An 18,689-nucleotide genomic window follows, 5' to 3' on the forward strand; every position below is an offset into this window, starting at 1 on the left:
ACTAGCACTAGATATAGAAACTATAATATACATCCAATGATATCAAAAACACCCCAAAAATATTTTGACTGCAAATTTGTATTAATTTGTGAATATAGATCTTTGCAATAAATATAAGTTAGCGTTGGTTAGCGATAGACTAAAATTCGAGTTACATCGCTGCCGTATTAGGAATTCCTTTGTGATAAAAAAAAAAAAAGGCTGTTTTCCGGTAATACCTTTGGTTTGAAAAGGATTGACGGAAGCGTAGCATTTCGGCTCGTTGGAAGCGCCAATCAAATCGAACCTTGTGTCCAGTGTCCACAGTGTGGAGAAGCTGCAGTCCTAAGCACGGACTTCTCCAACCTTAAGGTTTACTGGACCACCTGAAAACGTCACACAATCTAGGTAAGTGAAACGGTCTTAAATCTGCTTTAGCGGTCATCCAATTCTTTAGTTCCATTTAATTTTACCCACGCTAAGTTTTACACTATAATAAAATTATCTTGAAATTGGCGAGCGAGCTCTGAACTCGTTTGGCTGAATGAAAACAATTAATGTACACATTGTACAGTGATACAGTATGGTGGGGTTTCACAGAGAAATAAATGGCTTTTGCTACATACAATTCTACAGACAAAATTATTTACTTGGTTAATTCTTGTTGGTCATTTCCACACAATTTTATAAATCAAATAGGTAAATATTGACTTGAAGGCTTGTAAATGGCTAAGATCCACACATGTTCATATTAAGGTGGTTTCACCACTACTGTAGCATCTTTGATGAAGTATTGTGGGACCGTTTATTGTCATTAAAGGTGAAGAATGGTAATACTGTAATGTAAAAAAAAAAAAAAAAAAATGTAATGAAGCGTAATGGGACAGTGTGGAATTATTTTATTTTTCAGTGTTCATTCATTAAAGAAATAAAAACACTATTAATTTAAATAATATGCAAAAAAAAAAAAAAACTGTTACATCAACCATCCCGATACAGTTTCACAGCATACTTTGATATGTAGGGCTGGGTTAAAAAAATTTTTTTTAAAAATCGAATAATCTATATGAAATCATATTGATTCATAGAACCATGAATCAATTATATCTCTTTTCTAATAAATTCATAAGAAAATAGAATTTTAAAAGCATTTTTTTTTGTATCTTACTGTTTTCTTCAAGTTTAGTATTCACATGAATTTAAAAGTATTTTCTTACATTTAGGAAACATTGCACTTTCAGACACCTCAGAATCTTTTTAATTTATATTTACAATTATTTAATTACAATTATGAAAATATTTTCATCTCATCCTTCCTGATGTCAATGTTTGTGTAACACTTAAGTGATTATAACGTGTTACTTAATAAACTAAATAATTTAACCTCCGCAAAATTTAATTTGGAATTTAATGTTTGTGGAGTTCTTATCATGTCTTTGATCTTTTATATTTAAGAAGAATTGATGTTCCATAATTAATCAATATCGGATTGAATTGAATGAAATCAAATTGAATCGGGGGGAAGAAAAATCGAATCGAACTGAACTCTTGTGATTCAAAATCGAATCAGTTGAGGTAATTGGATTCGATACTATGCCCTAGTTGATAAGTATGTTGATCAAGTTTTGTTCTTATACAAGAACTTGCAAATTTGCACAACACGCACTAGCTAATTGGGGTTTTGTAGCAACGGCCTGTTGAAAGCACTTTTGAAAGAAATTTATGTTTTCAGGTGCTCTTTTCAAGTTTCTACATTGAACAAGATTAAAGCTCCAGTGGAACACAAAGCAGATGTTCAGCCCCTCACACTCCCCTGTGACCCATTCACCAAGCTACGCTCTGACACTCGAGGCCTTTCTATGTGTGGGTGGTCTTCCTTCAAATGTTTTGATTGTGTTACTGTAAATGGTCTCACAAAAATCAGCTGGTCTGATGATCAACTGGTTCGTGCGGTTGTCGAGTAGCGGCAAAAACAGATGACAAGATCAAATAAGTGAAGAACTCTCATATGTTGCTTCTGTTTGCTGCCTGTGTTATTTAAGCCACAAAAAGGTAGTTCTGTGGTGAAAATGAGAGGTCGAGGGCACCTGTTATCAACAATGACAATATAAGTGCTGCCTGGTTGAGTTGTGATGCAAAAGATTTGATAACTGAGTCCTTGCGCATGTTTTCACATGGTAGCCAAATCACAAGAACATTTGACATCAAGCCGCTTAGCAAGTGGGAGCCAGTAATTGTGAACACTGTTTGAATATGGCTGCTGTAATAGAAGCCAGCTAGCAGTGCTGTTTTCCACATGCTCAACTTGTCATCTCAAGGGGGAAGCAGCTGTCGGTAGCTGTAATGATGGTGACATGTCCTTTACAGCAAGAAAACACTGCTGCCTGTGTGGTCCTTTCTTTGACCGAGACTTGCATCCTTTCCGTGCGTGCAATGCTTGATTTTGAAAGATAGCTGTGGAAAGAAAGCTTTTTGTCGAAGGATAGTGATGACACGATCCATCTAGTTAAGGGGTCTGCAACCTGCAGCTCTGAGACATCTGTGGCACTTGAGTCCCTTTCCTGTAGCTCCATGTGGATCTCTAAAAAGAAATTAGTAGAAATTATTTTTTCCCCATATATTTGTTCTTTTTAGGTACAATATTCTTTCAATTAATTAATCATTTAGATGCAAAAATTAAATATTCAAAAAATGTCGGAAGCCAGAGTTCAAGTTGTCAGAAAAAGAGAGGCAAAAGGTAGCTGAAAAAGTTTTAAAAGCTACCTTAAAATGTCAAAAAGGAAAAGCAGTAAAAGACCGTAAAATGTCTATGAAATTGCCCAAAAAAAAAAAAAAAGTCAAAAAATGAATTAAAAAAAGGCAGAAACGAAAACATTTGGAAATGAACTATAAAGTGTTCAAAAAACAAAACAAATCCTGAAAATGGCGTAAAACGTCAACAGTATTGACAAAAAAGTCAGAAATTGTTTGCAAAAAAAGTAGGGAAAAAATTCCAAAAATTGCCAAAAATGACAGAATTGAATAAAATCTAAAAATATATGAAAAACCAAGCATGAAAACCTGCATATTTTTCTGTCATGCTGCAGCTCTAATTAGCTCTTGGGCCCTCAGTACATTAGACTAACACTGTTTCCCTTATCACAATGTTGAAATGTTTTGTGGCTCCAGACAGATTTTTTTTTATTTTTGGCGTAATATGGCTCTTTTGACAGGAAAGGTTGCTGACCCCTGATCTAGTTTAAACAACATCTTACAATTGCAATACTGTAATAGTGCTGTTTGGTAATATGCACACATTTTCCATTTTCCTCTGCTGCTTTTCCAAAATGTATGCATGGAATATTAGCTATTTTTCCCGCCAAATATAAAAAACAATGAAACTCAGTTTAATTCCTTACAAAGAGCGTAAAAGCACACATCCAACATACTTACCTTGAAAAAAAAAAATAATAATTGAACTGTCAGTGGGCTTGCTTACATTTTACTACAATGGTGAGCAGAATAATGCTATTGTGAGTAGCTGTCAAGTTTTTTCCACTCTTTTTTTTGTTTGTTGTTGTTGTAGTCACGACTTTCTTTTCACTGGTCTCTATGCCTGTTTGCTGATTGTTTGTCATAATGACAAGTAGCACCACGGATTTAACTCTCATCTTAGAAAACAAATACAAAAACATGAATCATGACCCATGAGTCACGCAGCACCAAATGTTTATTTTATTATGCCGACGAAGGCAAATCGCACGACAGTGCTTAGGAACAAAAAGAGTTGATGGGAGATATGTTGTACAGTTTAAAAGTAATGCTTACTTTACAGGCTAACATAATAATAATGTCATATATTAAAGACAGAAGAATGAAAAGGTTGAACTGAAAATAAAAATCAAATGTCTGAAATGTGTGATAGCATAATGTTTAACCAACAGGGAACATTTCCTACCGAGAAGAGGCTGGTGACATCTTCCTGATGACAACATTCTTATTCTTAACAGCTCAACACTAACAAGTGGAAAGGCAGAGGCAGCTGCACTTCAAACAAGACCCACTTGCCAATACTGAGCGTGTTATTTTAGGTAAGTGATTCATAATTAAACAATCACAATGTTTAAGTCTTTTAAGGTACAACTTTTGACGTCACAGTGGATATACAAGTCTGCACATCCCTGTTCAAATGTCAGACAAAACAAAAACGAGCTAAATCGTTTCAAAACTTTTCCCACCATAAATGTTACCTTTAACCTGTACAACTCAATTAAAAAAATAGAGAGTGGAAGTAAAACTATACTCTCCTATACTTGGTGTGTTCAGAATTAACCTCTCATCTTTAAACTCATGTTAAATATGAGTCCACAAGCACCTGCCATCATTTTTTCCAAGTCCCTCTGATTAACCCCTAATGAAGTTCAGCTGTTGTAGGTGGTTTTCCCCAACATTTTGATGCGTTCTATCAGAAGCCTCAAGATGCACAATGTGTTGAAACTACAGTCATTGAAACCCATCAATTTTCTGTACCCCCTATCCTAATGGGGGTCCATCAATAATAAGAATTGCTGATGAATTGACTTTTGATTATATAAAATTTTGGGGGGGAAAAAACATTGTAGAGATTTGTACTCACAAGGTGGCAAGATATGAAAAAATTTAAGCTACAGTACTTTTTCATTTCAATAAATAAAAACATTTAGAAATGGAATTGTTCTTTTTTATGTGAGTTATCGTTTTCTGAAATGTACATGTCTGATGATCTTAAACATTAAAGTAAGGAAACTAATGAATTTGAAAAATACAATACCTTTTTGACTGCACTGTCCTGTATAGTATGAAATTATCACCTGTATATATTTATCATTATATGAACCAGGAAGCAGGATTTTTATTTGCACAAAAGCAGAGCCCAATTAACACCCTATGTTGTTAATTTGAAAGAAAGAACCATATTTCTTGTTCTTTGTATGTAACTTGCCTCTATGAGTGAAAGATGGACACATAGCAGCAAGTCTCATTTCTTCATCCTTACCTCTGCCCTTAGAGTTAGCAATTACCCAAAGTGCATTGGCACTCATGAAGCCAGCATGTGTTAAATTACTGTGGGAACAGAAAATTCAACATTTTACTTCATTAAAATAAGAGCCGCACACAAAATGTCCAAATTAGATAAATACATGTTTATGCAGCGGAAAACTATCAAAGTCAGACAAAGAAGGAAAAATAACTGGCATTAAACCGCTGTGCTAACAATTGTTAAAAGGCAACATAAAATGGAAGCTGGTGATCCTGTAGACCCGACACATACACACATACGCAGCAACTTTTCAATTTACTACAAATTAGTGAAACATGAGGATGTTGTTCTTGAAATCATTATGTCCTGCAACCGACATACTGTATTTATTCAAATGTAAAACTTTTATGTAATTTTCCCAAATGAATTCAACACCAAATTTGAGGCTCTGTTGTTTTGAGGCATCTTTACTGAAATGATTATTATGATAGGATATGTAGATTTCAGCATTTCAAACAGCACCCATCTCCTGATTAGGAAATGAATTCAACCAAAGTGTTTCACTGCCTTGGATGAGCCAGGTGGCTGTATGTCATCTCCAACTGGTAAACACCATCAGGGACCTTAAAGTGCACAGTTGGTCCGCTTCACACCCCCACTGAGGGCCCCACTCACGTCAACATGCCCGCTTCACTCGCAGCCAATGTCCCTCCATGTGTGATCCCACACTGCCGTGGTCACATCTTCACACATGACAACAACTGTTGCTGCCACTGTGTCACTGTCGCCTCACGTCAAATGAACAATGGAAGTCTTGTCATCCAAGTCGTGGCTGATTGATGTGTTTCTTTTGACTTGCTTGCTTGCTATCTATCTATCTATCTATCTATCTATCTATCTATCTATCTATCTATCTATCTATCTATCTATCTATCTATCTATCTGTCTGTCTGTCTGTCTGTCTGTCTGTCTGTCTGTCTGTCTGTCTGTCTGTCTGTCTGTCTGTCTGTCTGTCTGTCTGTCTGTCTGTCTCCATACAGCCAATTTGTTTGTGATAAAAGCAAGTGGCTTGTAATATACACTTAATTCTATTGAAGCCACAAAGATCTTAAACATTTAATTTCTATTTCTCTGAGAACCTCTGTACGACCTAGTTGACGAAAAACAGTGTATAAACGTTTTTTTTTGTTTTTTTGTTTTGTTTTGCACACTTTTTGGGGGGTTACTAACAGCCATGGCATGCGGAATACATCGCACATGCAGCACAAAAGTTCTGTTTTGTGGGAGGTGGTGACCATTTAGGGCTATCTGTACCTAAGGATGCTCGATTATGGAGAAATTAATAATCACAATTATTTTGGCAATAACTGAAATCATGATTGTGCTGGCAACCAGTTCAGGGTGTAAAGCCAGCTGGGATAGGCTCCAGCGCCCCCGCGACCCTTGTGAGGAAAAGAGGCTCAGAAAATGGATGGATGGATGAAATCACGATTATCCAAATGATTATTTATTTTTTGGTACAAAACAAGACAACGTTCAAGCATTTAAAAATATTAAGAGCAATAAAAAAAAAAAAAATAGAAACACTACAATTATGTAAGTTCCTTTTGGAACAAACAAAATTTATAATAATATATATTTATCATAATATTTATGCATTTATTTATGTTGGCGGAACACGTGAAGTTGGAGTGCATCTTGTGTACTGTACAATGTGCAGTAGGACAATCATTTATTTTTTGGTACAAAAAATGTTTTAAAATAAAAAACAAATAAATATTAAGACAAATAAAATTATTTGAAACATTATAATTTTGCAAGTTCCTTTTTGATTAAGCAAAATGTATTAAATTAGTTATTTAAAAAAAAGTGGAAATGTATAAATTTAAACAACTCAAAAATTTGTATTAATAATCTTTTTTTTTTTTTTTTTTACAAATATGCTGATTTTGTAATTATGGTGTGTAATCATTGAAATTGTGATTGAATTTCGATTAATTGCACAGTCCTATCTGTAACCACAGTGACCGTAAACATTACTGTACTTGAAAATTATTTTCCCATATTTCTGTATTTCACAGTATTTGTTTGCAATCACACACCATGACCAAACCAAATAAAGTAAATATAACAACATTTTGTAGTACTGGGAAGGTAATAGTGTACTGTAATTCTTTTAACATTTATATTTTTCCAAGTGTGTTTTTTATGTGCCATTCTTTGATTTATTAATTTGGCTGTTTTAATCTAATGACTTTCTATCAATGCACCTAACAGCGTGCATGGGAGCTCAGCCATGGAGGGTGACTGCCTCAGCTGTATGAAGTACCTGATGTTCATCTTCAACTTCCTCATCTTTGTGAGTCCACCGTGATTAAAAAAGAACAAGAATGCCTTTTAATGCACACTTCCGAAGTTGATGTTTGTGTCTCTCCTAGCTAGGAGGCTCCTTCATGCTGGGTGTTGGTGTTTGGGTGCTGGTGGACCCGATGGGCTTCCGAGAGATTGTGGCGGCCAACCCCCTGCTGTTCACGGGGGTCTACGTCATCTTGGCCATTGGCGCAATGCTCTTCCTCTTGGGCTTTCTGGGCTGCTGTGGTGCCATACGCGAGAACAAATGTCTGCTACTTTTTGTGAGTATTCATGCAATAAAGTCACAAGAATAAGTGAGACCTCATTTTGGGTCATTTACTGCCAAAAACATATAAATAAGTGCTATTTTAAATATTACCATGCTCCCAAAGACGTAGATTTACGTTGTTGTTGGGGTTTTTTTAATGCTAGAACATACAAAAGGCTTTAATGCAGCCTCTGAATTGAGAAGAATGCTTGAAGCAATGGTAGTTATTACTAAAAGGGCCAGCAGGTGGCAGCAGAGTATAAGAGATCAACCATGTTGCAAAAAGCTGTTTTCCCCCACTGTTTTAAACAGATTTGTGAATAATGATGAAACTTAACTATATCCTAATGCTAATTGCTGCAAAACGGAAACAGATTTTTTCTGATGAAAGAAGATGCTCTTATCTTTGGTGGGTTCCATGTTGTTATAGCAATACAACACAATATTCTGTGGGCCTGGCAAAATTAGTCAAAATCCAGTAAATCAGCCGTAAAATGGCTGCGAGTGAATGAGTTAAAACGGGGATTGTTGAATAAACATTGACTGATATTTGAATTGACTGGCTGATCAAGTGCTTCTCTCCTCATTTCTTCAACGCAAATGTCCAACCAACCCTTATTGTTACTTTAAATCACGAGTCTGTCTCAGTCAGACATGCCACTGTGTGCTTTTTATAGCCACTCTTGTTCTGGCTCTTCTCCTGTTTCCTCGTTGACTGTGTCCTGTCTTCACGTTCTCATGTCTCAAGATATTTTACTAATAGTGATAGAAAGCATGAAACCATCATGACAAAGATATTGTCTGTATTTGAGGTGTTTTGATAAACACTTGACTACCACCGAGAAGCAACAGTGTAAAGTTGTGTTTAAGATGCGGAAAATTGTGTCAGAAGCAAACCTAGTAAGTATTTGATGTTGACATTGTCATGGTCAAGGTCTTACCTGCTCTTTCCTCACAGCTCAAAAATAAAAATTACATAACACCAGTCTGAGGCGATACTCAAGTGCCATCTAGAGGAGGTTTATTTCCATTGAACTGTGCCAGTATTTACTGTCTGTATGAAACATTTGTTGATATAAAGCAACCTTAACCCTATGACATTTTTGTCCCCCCTGACTAGTTCTTCATGTTCATCCTTTTCATCTTCCTGGCTGAGCTGGCAAGTGCCATCCTGGCTTTCTTCTTCAGGGAGCATGTGAGTCATAATGGTGGGCACAGTATACTAGGGATAGGCCGATTATCGGCGCTGATATTTAACATTTTGACGAATATCGGCCATTTTTACAAATCTGAAGGCCGATAAAGCTGGTGTCTCTCTGAGCGGGGAATGTTTGCAAACTTAGTGAATTTTGTGATTTCTTCAGGGTTCGTAAAATGTTGCAAAAGGTTGCAAAGATGTTCACAGACCATTTTCAGGCATCACAAACAATTTTTCTTTTCACAAAGAAATTCTGGACATGTTCTGACAAATTTTTGCTGTTTGCAAGCTTTGATTGAAACCTTCGCAGTTTGACAAGAACCCCAAATTTGCAATGTTCGCCAGCACAGAGAGATACCAGCTTAAGAGATCAATTTAAAACTGGGTTCATTTCATGGAACATTTTGTGGATATAGACTATTTATTAAAAATGTCACTTAACTTTATAAGAGATGCTGCTTTTGTTAAAAAAAAACAAAAAACTATTTACTATAGAAACGTATTGACAGTATTTTTTTTGTTGTTGTAATTTTAAAACAAAGCTGTCTATTTGCCATATTTTAAATTGAAAGAAAAACATTAAACATGTTGAAAACATGCTTGAACAGTTGTTTTCACAAAAATGCTTAACTCATTCACTCCCAGACAATTTAGAAAATGTAAAAATTCTCAGTACCCACACGATATTGCGTTCAATAATTTTATATATATACCGAATATGCCAAATGACAGAATACTCCTTCCTTTCTGCCTTTTCTCATTCTTTTATAATTAGCAAACTGCATCAATCAAGTTGTTTCTAAGTTTAACATTTACAGGACTGTCTCAGAAAATTAGAATATTCTGATAAAGTCCTTTATTTTCTGTAATGCAATTGAATAAGCAAAAATGCCATACATTCTGAATTCATTACAAATCAACGGAAATATTGCAAGCTTTTTATTATTTTAATATTGCTGATTATGGGTTACAGCTTAAGAAAACTCAAACATCCTATCTCAAAATATTAGAATATTTCCTCAGACCAAGTTAAAAAAAAAGCCATAATCAGCAATATTAAAACAATAAAATACTTGCAATATTTCAGTTGATTTGTAATGAATCCAGAATGTATGGCATTTTTGCTTATTGAAATGCATTCCAGTAAATAATGAACTTCATCACAATATTCTGTTTTTCTGAGACAGTCCTGTATAGTGAAGCATCATCAGATCTCCGCCCATCGAGCCCAGTTGAAAAAATGCAATTGATGGCAGTGAATGAGTTGATTTTTTTAATTTTATTTTGATGCTAACACTTTTTTTTTGTTTTACTGATAAAGAATATTGTCTCTAAATACCGGTTATTGGCCTCCTTGCCTACTATTAATCGGTATCGGCCCTGGAAACAAAAACAAACAAACAAAAACATATCGGTCTATCACTACAGTATACCGTATGAATGCATATACTGTATTGGGGGTAATGGAAATGTTTGAGGTCAGGAGGCCAAGATGTACTTTTTGGTCGGTGTTGGTGGTTGGCAATCCGAACCTGTTACTTTGTGTGTGCCCAGTTAACCAGGGAGTATTTCACCCGTGAGCTAAAACACCACTATCAAGGTTACAACACCACTGATGTCTTCACATCCACGTGGAACGCCATCATGACCACAGTAAAGCATCGTTTTTACTCACCTTTTTTTTTTTTTTTTTGCTTAATTATCCAACTCTGATGCTCATCCTTCGCCCGTATGTTTTGGATGTATAGTTTGACTGTTGTGGTGTAAGCGGCCCTGAGGACTTTGACGTGAGTCTCTTCAGGCTCCTCAACCCCAACAAGATGACCCCTGATGCCTGTTGCCAGGGGAGCAGCTACCAAGGACGCATGGAATATATCAGCATGTTGCAGTGCGTCAGTGGAAACCCTGCCTTTCAGAACAACAAGGTTCGTGCGTGACAATGTTGACGTCTCCCAAGAAGACACATTGGATGAGGGTCTGAAATCAAAAAGTGACTAAAATACAGGAGAAGTGATGATAGTCAGCATTTCAATGTCTCCGCTTAGCCACTTTACTCATTCTGCCACACTCAAGTATTTTCTCATTAAATCTAATTATAGCTTGATTTTGTACCGCAAGTAAGAGTTTGCAAATGCCTGTCGATGCCACAAGATGGCGTACAAGCATTCCAAATCACACAATGCAGACTGATACTCCGTTTGGATTCATTTGTTTACTCTTTTCTATAACAACACATCATAATCAGCAAAATCAGTACCATGCATTTAGCATGAACACATAATGAACCCGTTACATATATGGCCGTATTCAGCAATTAAATTATTCAACAAAGAAACTTTACATATGAAACTCATCAATAATTTTAGCCAGCCTATATAAGTAGAAATTGTCATTTAAAGCAATAATTAAAGTCAACTTTTTCTTGACAATAATATGTTAAATTGACTTCATTTGTCTAAACATGACATTCTGATGAATATTTGTGGAATACAAGTTATGAAGCAATATCCAGCCGTTTTTATCCACTTCAGGAGCCGGCCATTTTGCCACTTGCTGTCAACTGAAGATGATGACATCACAGTTGTTCAAGACTTAGGCAACGGCCAATCATGGCTCACTTGTTTTCTGAAGCTGAGCTGTGATTGGTTTACCTGAGACCTGAGCAACTATGATGTCATTTTCACGCGATGGCAAGTGGCAAAATGGCCGCCTTCTGATATTGATGGAAACCACTGGGTTTAGCTGCTTAACTCATATTCCGCTCACGCAATATTAACCAACTGTCAAGAAATTTTGGGGCGGTTGACTTCCCCTTTAAAGAGATACTTCACTTATGTAGCCCATTATAGCAATAAAAAGTTAATATTTCGTCTATAATTAATTTGATACTTTCATTATTTTTCACATACAATTAGTACCTTTAAAAACACATTTTGCAACTTGCTGTCGACTGAAAATGACATCACAAGGGCTCAGGTAACCAATCACAGTTCACCTGTTTTCTAGGTTTGGTCATGTGACATTCACAAGCTGAGGTGTGATTGGTTACCTGAGCCCTTGTGATGTCATTTTCAGTCGACAGCAAGTTGAAAAATATGTTTTTAAAGGTACACTGTACATGAAAAATAATGAAAATATCAAATTTATTATAGGCAAAATGTTATGTTTGACTGCCAAAAATGGCTAAATAAGTAAAGTATCCCTTTAACTAAATTTGTAATTTATATAATATATGTCGGCTTGTTTGTGGATGGAATTGTGAAGCGTCAAGACTCCAAAATGCACACCCAATTGCTCAATGCGTCAATGGATGCGGGTGATCGATGTGCACAGATGAGTGCTCGATTCAAAAGATTGAATATTAGGTATTAATCCAAGAATTTCTTGGTTTCATCAAATTAGTTTAGGAAATTTGTGGTGGTGTCCCTGTCAAACCAACATCAGTAAACTTCAGGTGGCCCGACACAGCCGCTGTTAATGTCAAACTTTCACTTGCATTTTGATTGTTTCCTCGCAAATCATACAAATACTTTCATGGCTTTGACCTGAACAAAACAACCACAGATAAGGATCTGATTATTCTTATTATTTATTGCCCTTCAACGGTGACGACTTTATGAGGGAAAATTAAACACAATTTGATTCAGTGTAGCAGATATTATTATAATTATTGTCGTTGTTGTTATGTTATTGCAGGGCTGCTACTCTGCGATGATGGATTACTTTGAGGCATACATTTACACAGCAGGCGCTCTCGCCATTGTGGTGCTGACAATCGAGGTATGTGTTCGTTCCGCACCGATATGAGGTCACTTCTTGTTTTGAAAATCCAGACAGATTATATACAGGTGCAATTGTTCACAGAAAATGACAGATTAAGTACACAAAGCATGTCCGTTTTTTGTTGCGTAATATCAGGTTGACTTGGGACTGCATGTATTTGTGACAAAATGTCCGTCTTTTTCACCGGACTGAGCTGTCTGTTTTTCCCGTTGTCCCTCCAGCTCTTCGCCATGGTGTTTGCATTGTGTTTATTTCGAGGCATCTAGTAGTGCACACAGAAAGAAGCGCACGCTGAAGGAAGCCACAACTGTAAAATGTGACATGCTGGTGATTGTCTGTGTGTCTCAGTGATTTTGTGATGTCATTTTGTAGTTGACGTTGTGTAGATAGAGGCTCGGCTTTCAGCGCAGGAAGTAGTATGTGACTACGTATGTGCACTTTCTACTATAAAGTAATCCTTAACTCTATTGCCTCTGAGTTCAACAAACTCAACACTGGAACGCAAAGTGAACTGCAGATGGGATTCAAACCAGTGAAATGACAAAAGGCCCCGGATGGATCTTTGTCCAGAGACAAACTCACAGACTGGCTTTTCGAGCTCACTTCAGTGTTTTGAGCACAACACACTTCAGGTAACTTAATTGTGAAAATTGAAACGGCTGCTATTGCACGTTTTGTGGTGAATGTGATGCTTGACATCTGAAGTTGAAGAATGTGCCTTGATGATGAAGGTTTGAATTATGTGACAGGCAATATACTGTAAGAGGTGATTCAATGGTGCTGTCATTTAAAGTAGGGATAGACCGATTATCGGCCGGGCCAATTATCAGTGCCGAGATTTGGCATATTGACCAATATTAGCATCTGCCTTTTTGGAATCTGAAAGCCGATAAAGTTGGTATCTCACTGAGCAGTGAATACTTGCAAACGTATTAAATTTGGGCTTTTCCTCAGGAATTGTAAGATGTTCACAGCCAGTTTTTATTTGTCATAAACACATTTGGAACATATTCAGACCATTTTTCACTGCAAAGAGCTTTTGAAACGTTTTACGAACCCTAACAAAAACTCAAAATTAGCTACGTTCGCATGAATTTGTCACTCAGTGAGATGTAGGGAACTTTTCATTTATGGATCTATTTAAATTTCCACTTTATAAAAAATAGGAACTCCCTACACTTTTTGTTAAAAAAATAAATAAAACAAATAAAGAAATTATGTTGAAATTGTAGAAAACTTTATTTACAGTAGAAATCTTTACTTGCTTTCCAATTTTTATTATTATTATTTTTTAATTGAGTTTAACACATGCTAATGACCCTGGAAGTTCTGCAATTTTTGTTCGAATTTTATAAACAAATCTGTCAATATAGATTAAACAAAAAAGTTTATTTTTCTATTTTACTGCAAATGAATATCAGCTTGAAATATCGGTTATCGGCCTCCTTGAATAATAATAATCTGTATCGGTATTAGGAGTGTGCTGATATATCGATATCGCAATTAATCGTGATACTTTGAACATATCGGTCTATCACTAATTTTAATGCTCCACATTGAAACTGTGCTTTTCATTTAAACTATTCACTTTGGTTGGTATTTCACACCTGCTCAGGTCAAAAACATGCTTTGTCAACAATGGAGAAATGCATCTATTAGATAATAAATCATGGAGTTAGTGTCCAAACATTCAGCTATAGACCCTTCCAGCCGACGTCACCGCTTAGCTCCCGCTGCACCTCCAAAGCCAAAGCCAAACATCCCATAACAAGCTGGTAGCTAAAAAAAAAAAAAAAAAAAAACCTGGGAGAGAAAAGTGGAAGTGTAAAGCTTAAGGTATGTTGTTTTTGGTTGAAACAGTACGTCGGTCACGACTTTCATGGTGTAAATTGTCATTCATGAAATCGTTTGTGTCCGGATATATTCTTATTCCATTCCTTCTTATTCTATAGTCTTGCTGTATATCGAAGTCTTCAACCTATCTTAGCTTGCTAGCTGCTAACAAACAGAGTGCACGTTTATTAAACATTCCTCATCAGAAATAAAGCCCGAGTTAAAGTGTTAATTGTGATAATCGTGTTAAACCATTAACTTTTTGTTCAAAATTACTTGAATACTTATGCAAAAAAAAGTATGATTGTTTCACTAAAGATAATATGGCACATTCATTGCGTCTGCCTGGAATTTACAATCAGAGGTTAATGTTATGACCCACTGTATATGAAAAAGAGGAAAAACTACCTGATATAAAATGATCTGAGCATTTCCTCATACTTTTTGTGGGTGCAAAGCAGTTTTGCGCGAGCCACCGTGCTCGTCTTTCACTCCTTACTGTTTTCCGCCTGGTTTCGAATCACTGCCGGCAGCCCAAAGAACGATCTCATCTCTCTTTGAGCCATTAGATCATCCGTTGGCCACGCACAAGTTCACCATAACATTGCTCGCTGATTTATCAACTGTTTGACCGATTTTCTAGCTCACTGATTGTTTTCTAATTCATTCGCATTGACGCCTTGACCCCCACCGCAAGGGGCGCGCTTCAACATGACGGTCACACTGGAAGGGTCTATTAATATTCACTGCCTTTGACAAGTATACTTGTCAATTGTATTTTTTAGAGCGGTGCTAAATGGGGGCGAATCTGAGCATGCTCCACTGTAAATATCAAACTTGGAAACAACTTTACTGATGCCCAACCACCGGTAGATGACATCATTGCCCCATTTTATAGGAAATAAACACAGTTTCAGAGTCCATGGGAGAAATGGCTGTATTTTGGCAAACCTACATTTTTCTGCTTTCAATTATAAAAGAACGGGACGGGACAAAAAGTAGGGAGTCTATTCTGTTATTTGGTAGATTCGGTTTATATATAATTATTGAATGTAATATCACGTGAGTATTGGAAATGTAAAAATTTTCTATAATGACTGGCAGTGAATGAGTTAAATGTTTTTTTTTTTTGTGCTATAATTCTGATAAAACTGTACAATTTCCTGAACAAATAGATGATGATTGTGTGTAAATAATATGTACAGTATTTCTGAAGGCCTGTGTATCATTTTGCAGGGTGTCATGAATGATGTACTGTAATTTCCAAGGCACTGTAAAAAAATACATAAAAATAATAAAACATTTATCCATAATATTTTCTGAATGTTGAAATGAATGCAGCATTAAATTGGTGTGTTTGATCTCTTTCTTTAGTTTTTTATTTGTTACCTGACCAAGGGGGGTGGCTGGGAGTTGAACCTGATTCTGACCCTGATTCTAAGTTTGATGAGTCATGTTTAAGGAGTGGGGTTTTTTTTATGCTTGGTTACCAAAGAGTGTCAATTTGCTTGCATGAAGCTTGTAAACTGACCCTACGCAGACAGTAAAAACAAAAAGTGATAGCAATCTTTGGTTAAATTTGTGCTCCAGCTGTTTGATGCTGTTAGCTTATAGAGTTGAAACATTTGCCAAATGTGGAAAACGTCTTTTCAACTGACTTGGAAACCTAGACTCTTTTATGTTTTCACACTTTTACACTTGATCGTTGAAGGTAAGTTCCGGGACACAAACTGCACTAAATGTTCTTTCTGTGTTTGTTTTCTTGACCTTCTTCTGCTGGTCGCTGAGCTGACTCCATTTGGCTATGGAATTTATGAAAATTCATCACACACAAAACATAGAGAATATAGCCTTTTCTACTTCAGTCTGGGATGTATGATCTAAGGTTTGCTTATTTGATATATTAATTTTCTTTTCATGTTTTTTTGGGGGGGGGAAACCCCCCAGCAAAGCTCACCATATGAACGTTCTACTACTGCGACTTTAAATGTTACCCACGTTGTTTTCCGTCTACAGGTACTTTTGTCAAAGTGCTCTGTCAACCGGGTCAGCCCATTACGCTGTTGTGTGTGCGTTACCATGACAACACGCTCGGCTCTCAGCTGTCTGTGCAGTGGAGGAGTCCTCACAACGATCTGCTGTGTCACTACATCAAACACAAGGCCTTCCAAAACTGCACGACCGGTTACACAATCAGTGACACCGGCGGCGGCGTCACACTCACCATCCGGCGCGTCGAAATGAAGGATTTGGGGAGTCACGTGTGTTCTGTCAGTAAACCTCACGAGTTCTCAGACCACACCTTTGAGCTGGCCATGGTGACAAGTGAGTCCGTCTGATTTGTGTTCACCATCAAGGTAGGAGACGGTGACACATTGTGACTGTGTCTGTCCTTAGGGTCCGTCACCTCTGGCCCTCGGAGTGGGTCGAGTCGCTCAAGTAAGAGTGCATGAAGCAGATGTCATATGACTCGTTTAGATCGGGGTTGTCCAAACCTTTTGTTCCGGGGCTGCATATATGAAAAGGCCACTTTGATATACTTCACATTTTATTATTAAAAGTAGTGGTCAGTGCTCGAGTATACAGAATGATGTGATTGATGGAAAACAAGGATGTTTGGACACCCCCGATTGACTGCCATACAAAGAAATAGGCCTACTATTGCGTCTTAAAATTAAGCTTTTCTTGCACAATAATTGCATTCAAACTAAATACTGAAAATGTGTATATTTCATTTCAGGTCCAAACTGGAGGCTCATTCTTCTTCTCATTGTTTATTTAGTTGCCATCTAGTTGACTTTGCATGTACATTCTCTTGGACGTCATTCCAAAAATATACATTATATATATAAAAAAAAAAAAAAAAAAATACAAAACGGTTTCCATTGTGGTTTATATCTTTCGGAAAGGCTGTGAATGTCAAGGTTATGATTATGGTAATCCATCCATACAGGCCTATCACAGATTCCTGAGAGTTGGGACAAAACATGTCCATTACGTAAGAATGTCACGCTAATCAATAGATTCATCAAAATGAATATGCTGTCATGGTTTGGGTTGGGTTTTTGTTATGTTTTGTCTGTGTTGATCACTTCAGTTGTTTTCTTTGTTTGTCAGTCTCTCGTTTTCATGTGATCATGTTCACCTGTGCTTGTCATCCCACACCTTTGTGTTCAGCCAATCAGTTCCCTCACCCACGTGTGTCTTGTCCAGGTGTCCCTTGTTGTGTAATTAGTTTGTGTGTATTTAGTCACCTATTTTCAGGTCAGTTCTTGTTGGTCCGTCGTCAATTCCATGTTTTGCTGTTTCTCCCGTCTTGCCATGTTATTTGAGTTTGCTTCGATTTAGGACTTTTGTTTTCATTGTTTCCTGCCTGCACCTTGTGCACAACCTTATTTTTATATAAGTAATAAAACCCTTTTTTGTTTGGACATTGCTTTGGCCTCCTCCCTCTGCCTCCCCTCATTTGGGTCCGCAACCCCCTGAAAACCCTAACATATGCTTAACTCATTTACTCCCAATAACGTATAAATACGTTTTTAATGTTCTAAGTGTCCCAAAGACGTATTTATACGTGTTTTTTTTTCTTATGCTAGAGCATACAGAAGGCTTTGATGCAGCCTCTCAACTGCAAAGAACGGTTGCAGAAATGGTAGTTATTACACAAATGGCCAGCAGGTGGCAGCAGAGCAAAGGAGATCAACCAGGGCTATCTAGAAAAAAAGCTCAATTACTTTGAATTTTAAATAGATTTGTGAAAACTGATGAAACTTAGCTCTTTTCTAATGCTAATTGCTGCAAAATGGAAACAGATAGAAACATACTTTTTTTTCTGATGAAAGAAGAGACTTTAATCTTTCTTTTCCAAAAAACTTTAAACAAACTTCACAAATAACACATTTTTTTTTAATTTTTTTTAAAGAAAGATTATGAATGTATAAAACAATGCACACAGTGACCTTCAAACAATACTTTCCCTAAAAATCTACCTCTCAGTTATGTCCTCAAGTTTGTGTCAACTCCGGCAGTGACGGATGTTTTATAATCAGGAACTAGAAATTTAGAAAAATAGAACATTTGCCATTAATTTCATTTAATTTTAAGGGAAAATCCTACATTGATTAATTATCTTGTCCTTTCTTTTTATCATTTATATGTAACAAAGGTACTAGTGACATGGATACTAGTATCGGTACTTTGTATCAGTGACCACTCAAAGTGGTATCGAATTGAACATCCGTGATAGTGAGATAGATATGATACTTGTTTTATATAAA

The 18,689-nt window shown here is 36.5% G+C and overlaps 2 protein-coding genes across 6 annotated transcripts; both read left to right on the forward strand.

Annotated features, from left to right (window-relative positions):
* Window positions 1–284: 284 nt before the first annotated feature.
* LOC144017714 (tetraspanin-18B-like) lies at window positions 285–15,333 on the forward strand. Of its 5 annotated transcripts, none has more exons than XM_077519574.1 (10): window positions 296–387; window positions 1,712–1,842; window positions 3,903–4,049; window positions 7,256–7,337; window positions 7,417–7,611; window positions 8,719–8,793; window positions 10,351–10,449; window positions 10,545–10,721; window positions 12,493–12,576; window positions 12,801–15,333. In XM_077519574.1, exons 4-10 carry the CDS (start codon window positions 7,275–7,277, stop codon window positions 12,843–12,845), a joined length of 738 nt encoding a protein of 245 aa, XP_077375700.1. In that variant the 5' UTR covers window positions 296–387; window positions 1,712–1,842; window positions 3,903–4,049; window positions 7,256–7,274; the 3' UTR covers window positions 12,846–15,333. The 5 variants fall into 5 exon arrangements, with proteins under 5 accessions (XP_077375702.1, XP_077375700.1, XP_077375704.1 ...); XM_077519578.1 differs by having other exon boundaries at window positions 7,421–7,611; XM_077519577.1 differs by having other exon boundaries at window positions 3,969–4,049.
* A 502-nt stretch (window positions 15,334–15,835) lies between these two features.
* On the forward strand, window positions 15,836–17,765 carry LOC144017715 (uncharacterized). Its single transcript, XM_077519580.1, has 4 exons — window positions 15,836–16,123; window positions 16,429–16,737; window positions 16,810–16,851; window positions 17,153–17,765. The coding sequence occupies exons 1-4, from the start codon at window positions 16,045–16,047 to the stop codon at window positions 17,203–17,205; spliced, it is 483 nt and encodes a 160-aa protein (XP_077375706.1). The 5' UTR covers window positions 15,836–16,044; the 3' UTR covers window positions 17,206–17,765.
* The last annotated feature ends 924 nt before the right edge of the window (window positions 17,766–18,689 follow it).

The sequence above is a fragment of the Festucalex cinctus genome, chromosome 4, assembly GCF_051991245.1.
Source record: "Festucalex cinctus isolate MCC-2025b chromosome 4, RoL_Fcin_1.0, whole genome shotgun sequence".
Lineage (NCBI taxonomy): Eukaryota > Metazoa > Chordata > Actinopteri > Syngnathiformes > Syngnathidae > Festucalex > Festucalex cinctus.

What these genes read in the sequence shown, in the direction of transcription:
- LOC144017714 (XM_077519576.1), top strand. Translation starts at nt 7,275, where the DNA reads ATGGAGGGTGACTGCCTCAGCTGTATGAAGTACCTGATGTTCATCTTC. An exon ending in TCTTCAACTTCCTCATCTTT is followed by an intron (nt 7,338 to 7,416) that starts GTGAGTCCACCG and finishes TGTCTCTCCTAG; the next exon opens with CTAGGAGGCTCCTTCATGCT. An exon ending in GGAACGCCATCATGACCACA is followed by an intron (nt 10,450 to 10,544) that starts GTAAAGCATCGT and finishes TTGGATGTATAG; the next exon opens with TTTGACTGTTGTGGTGTAAG.
- LOC144017715 (XM_077519580.1), top strand. Translation starts at nt 16,045, where the DNA reads ATGTGGAAAACGTCTTTTCAACTGACTTGGAAACCTAGACTCTTTTAT. An exon ending in TGAGCTGGCCATGGTGACAA is followed by an intron (nt 16,738 to 16,809) that starts GTGAGTCCGTCT and finishes GTCTGTCCTTAG; the next exon opens with GGTCCGTCACCTCTGGCCCT. An exon ending in GAGTGGGTCGAGTCGCTCAA is followed by an intron (nt 16,852 to 17,152) that starts GTAAGAGTGCAT and finishes ATTTCATTTCAG; the next exon opens with GTCCAAACTGGAGGCTCATT.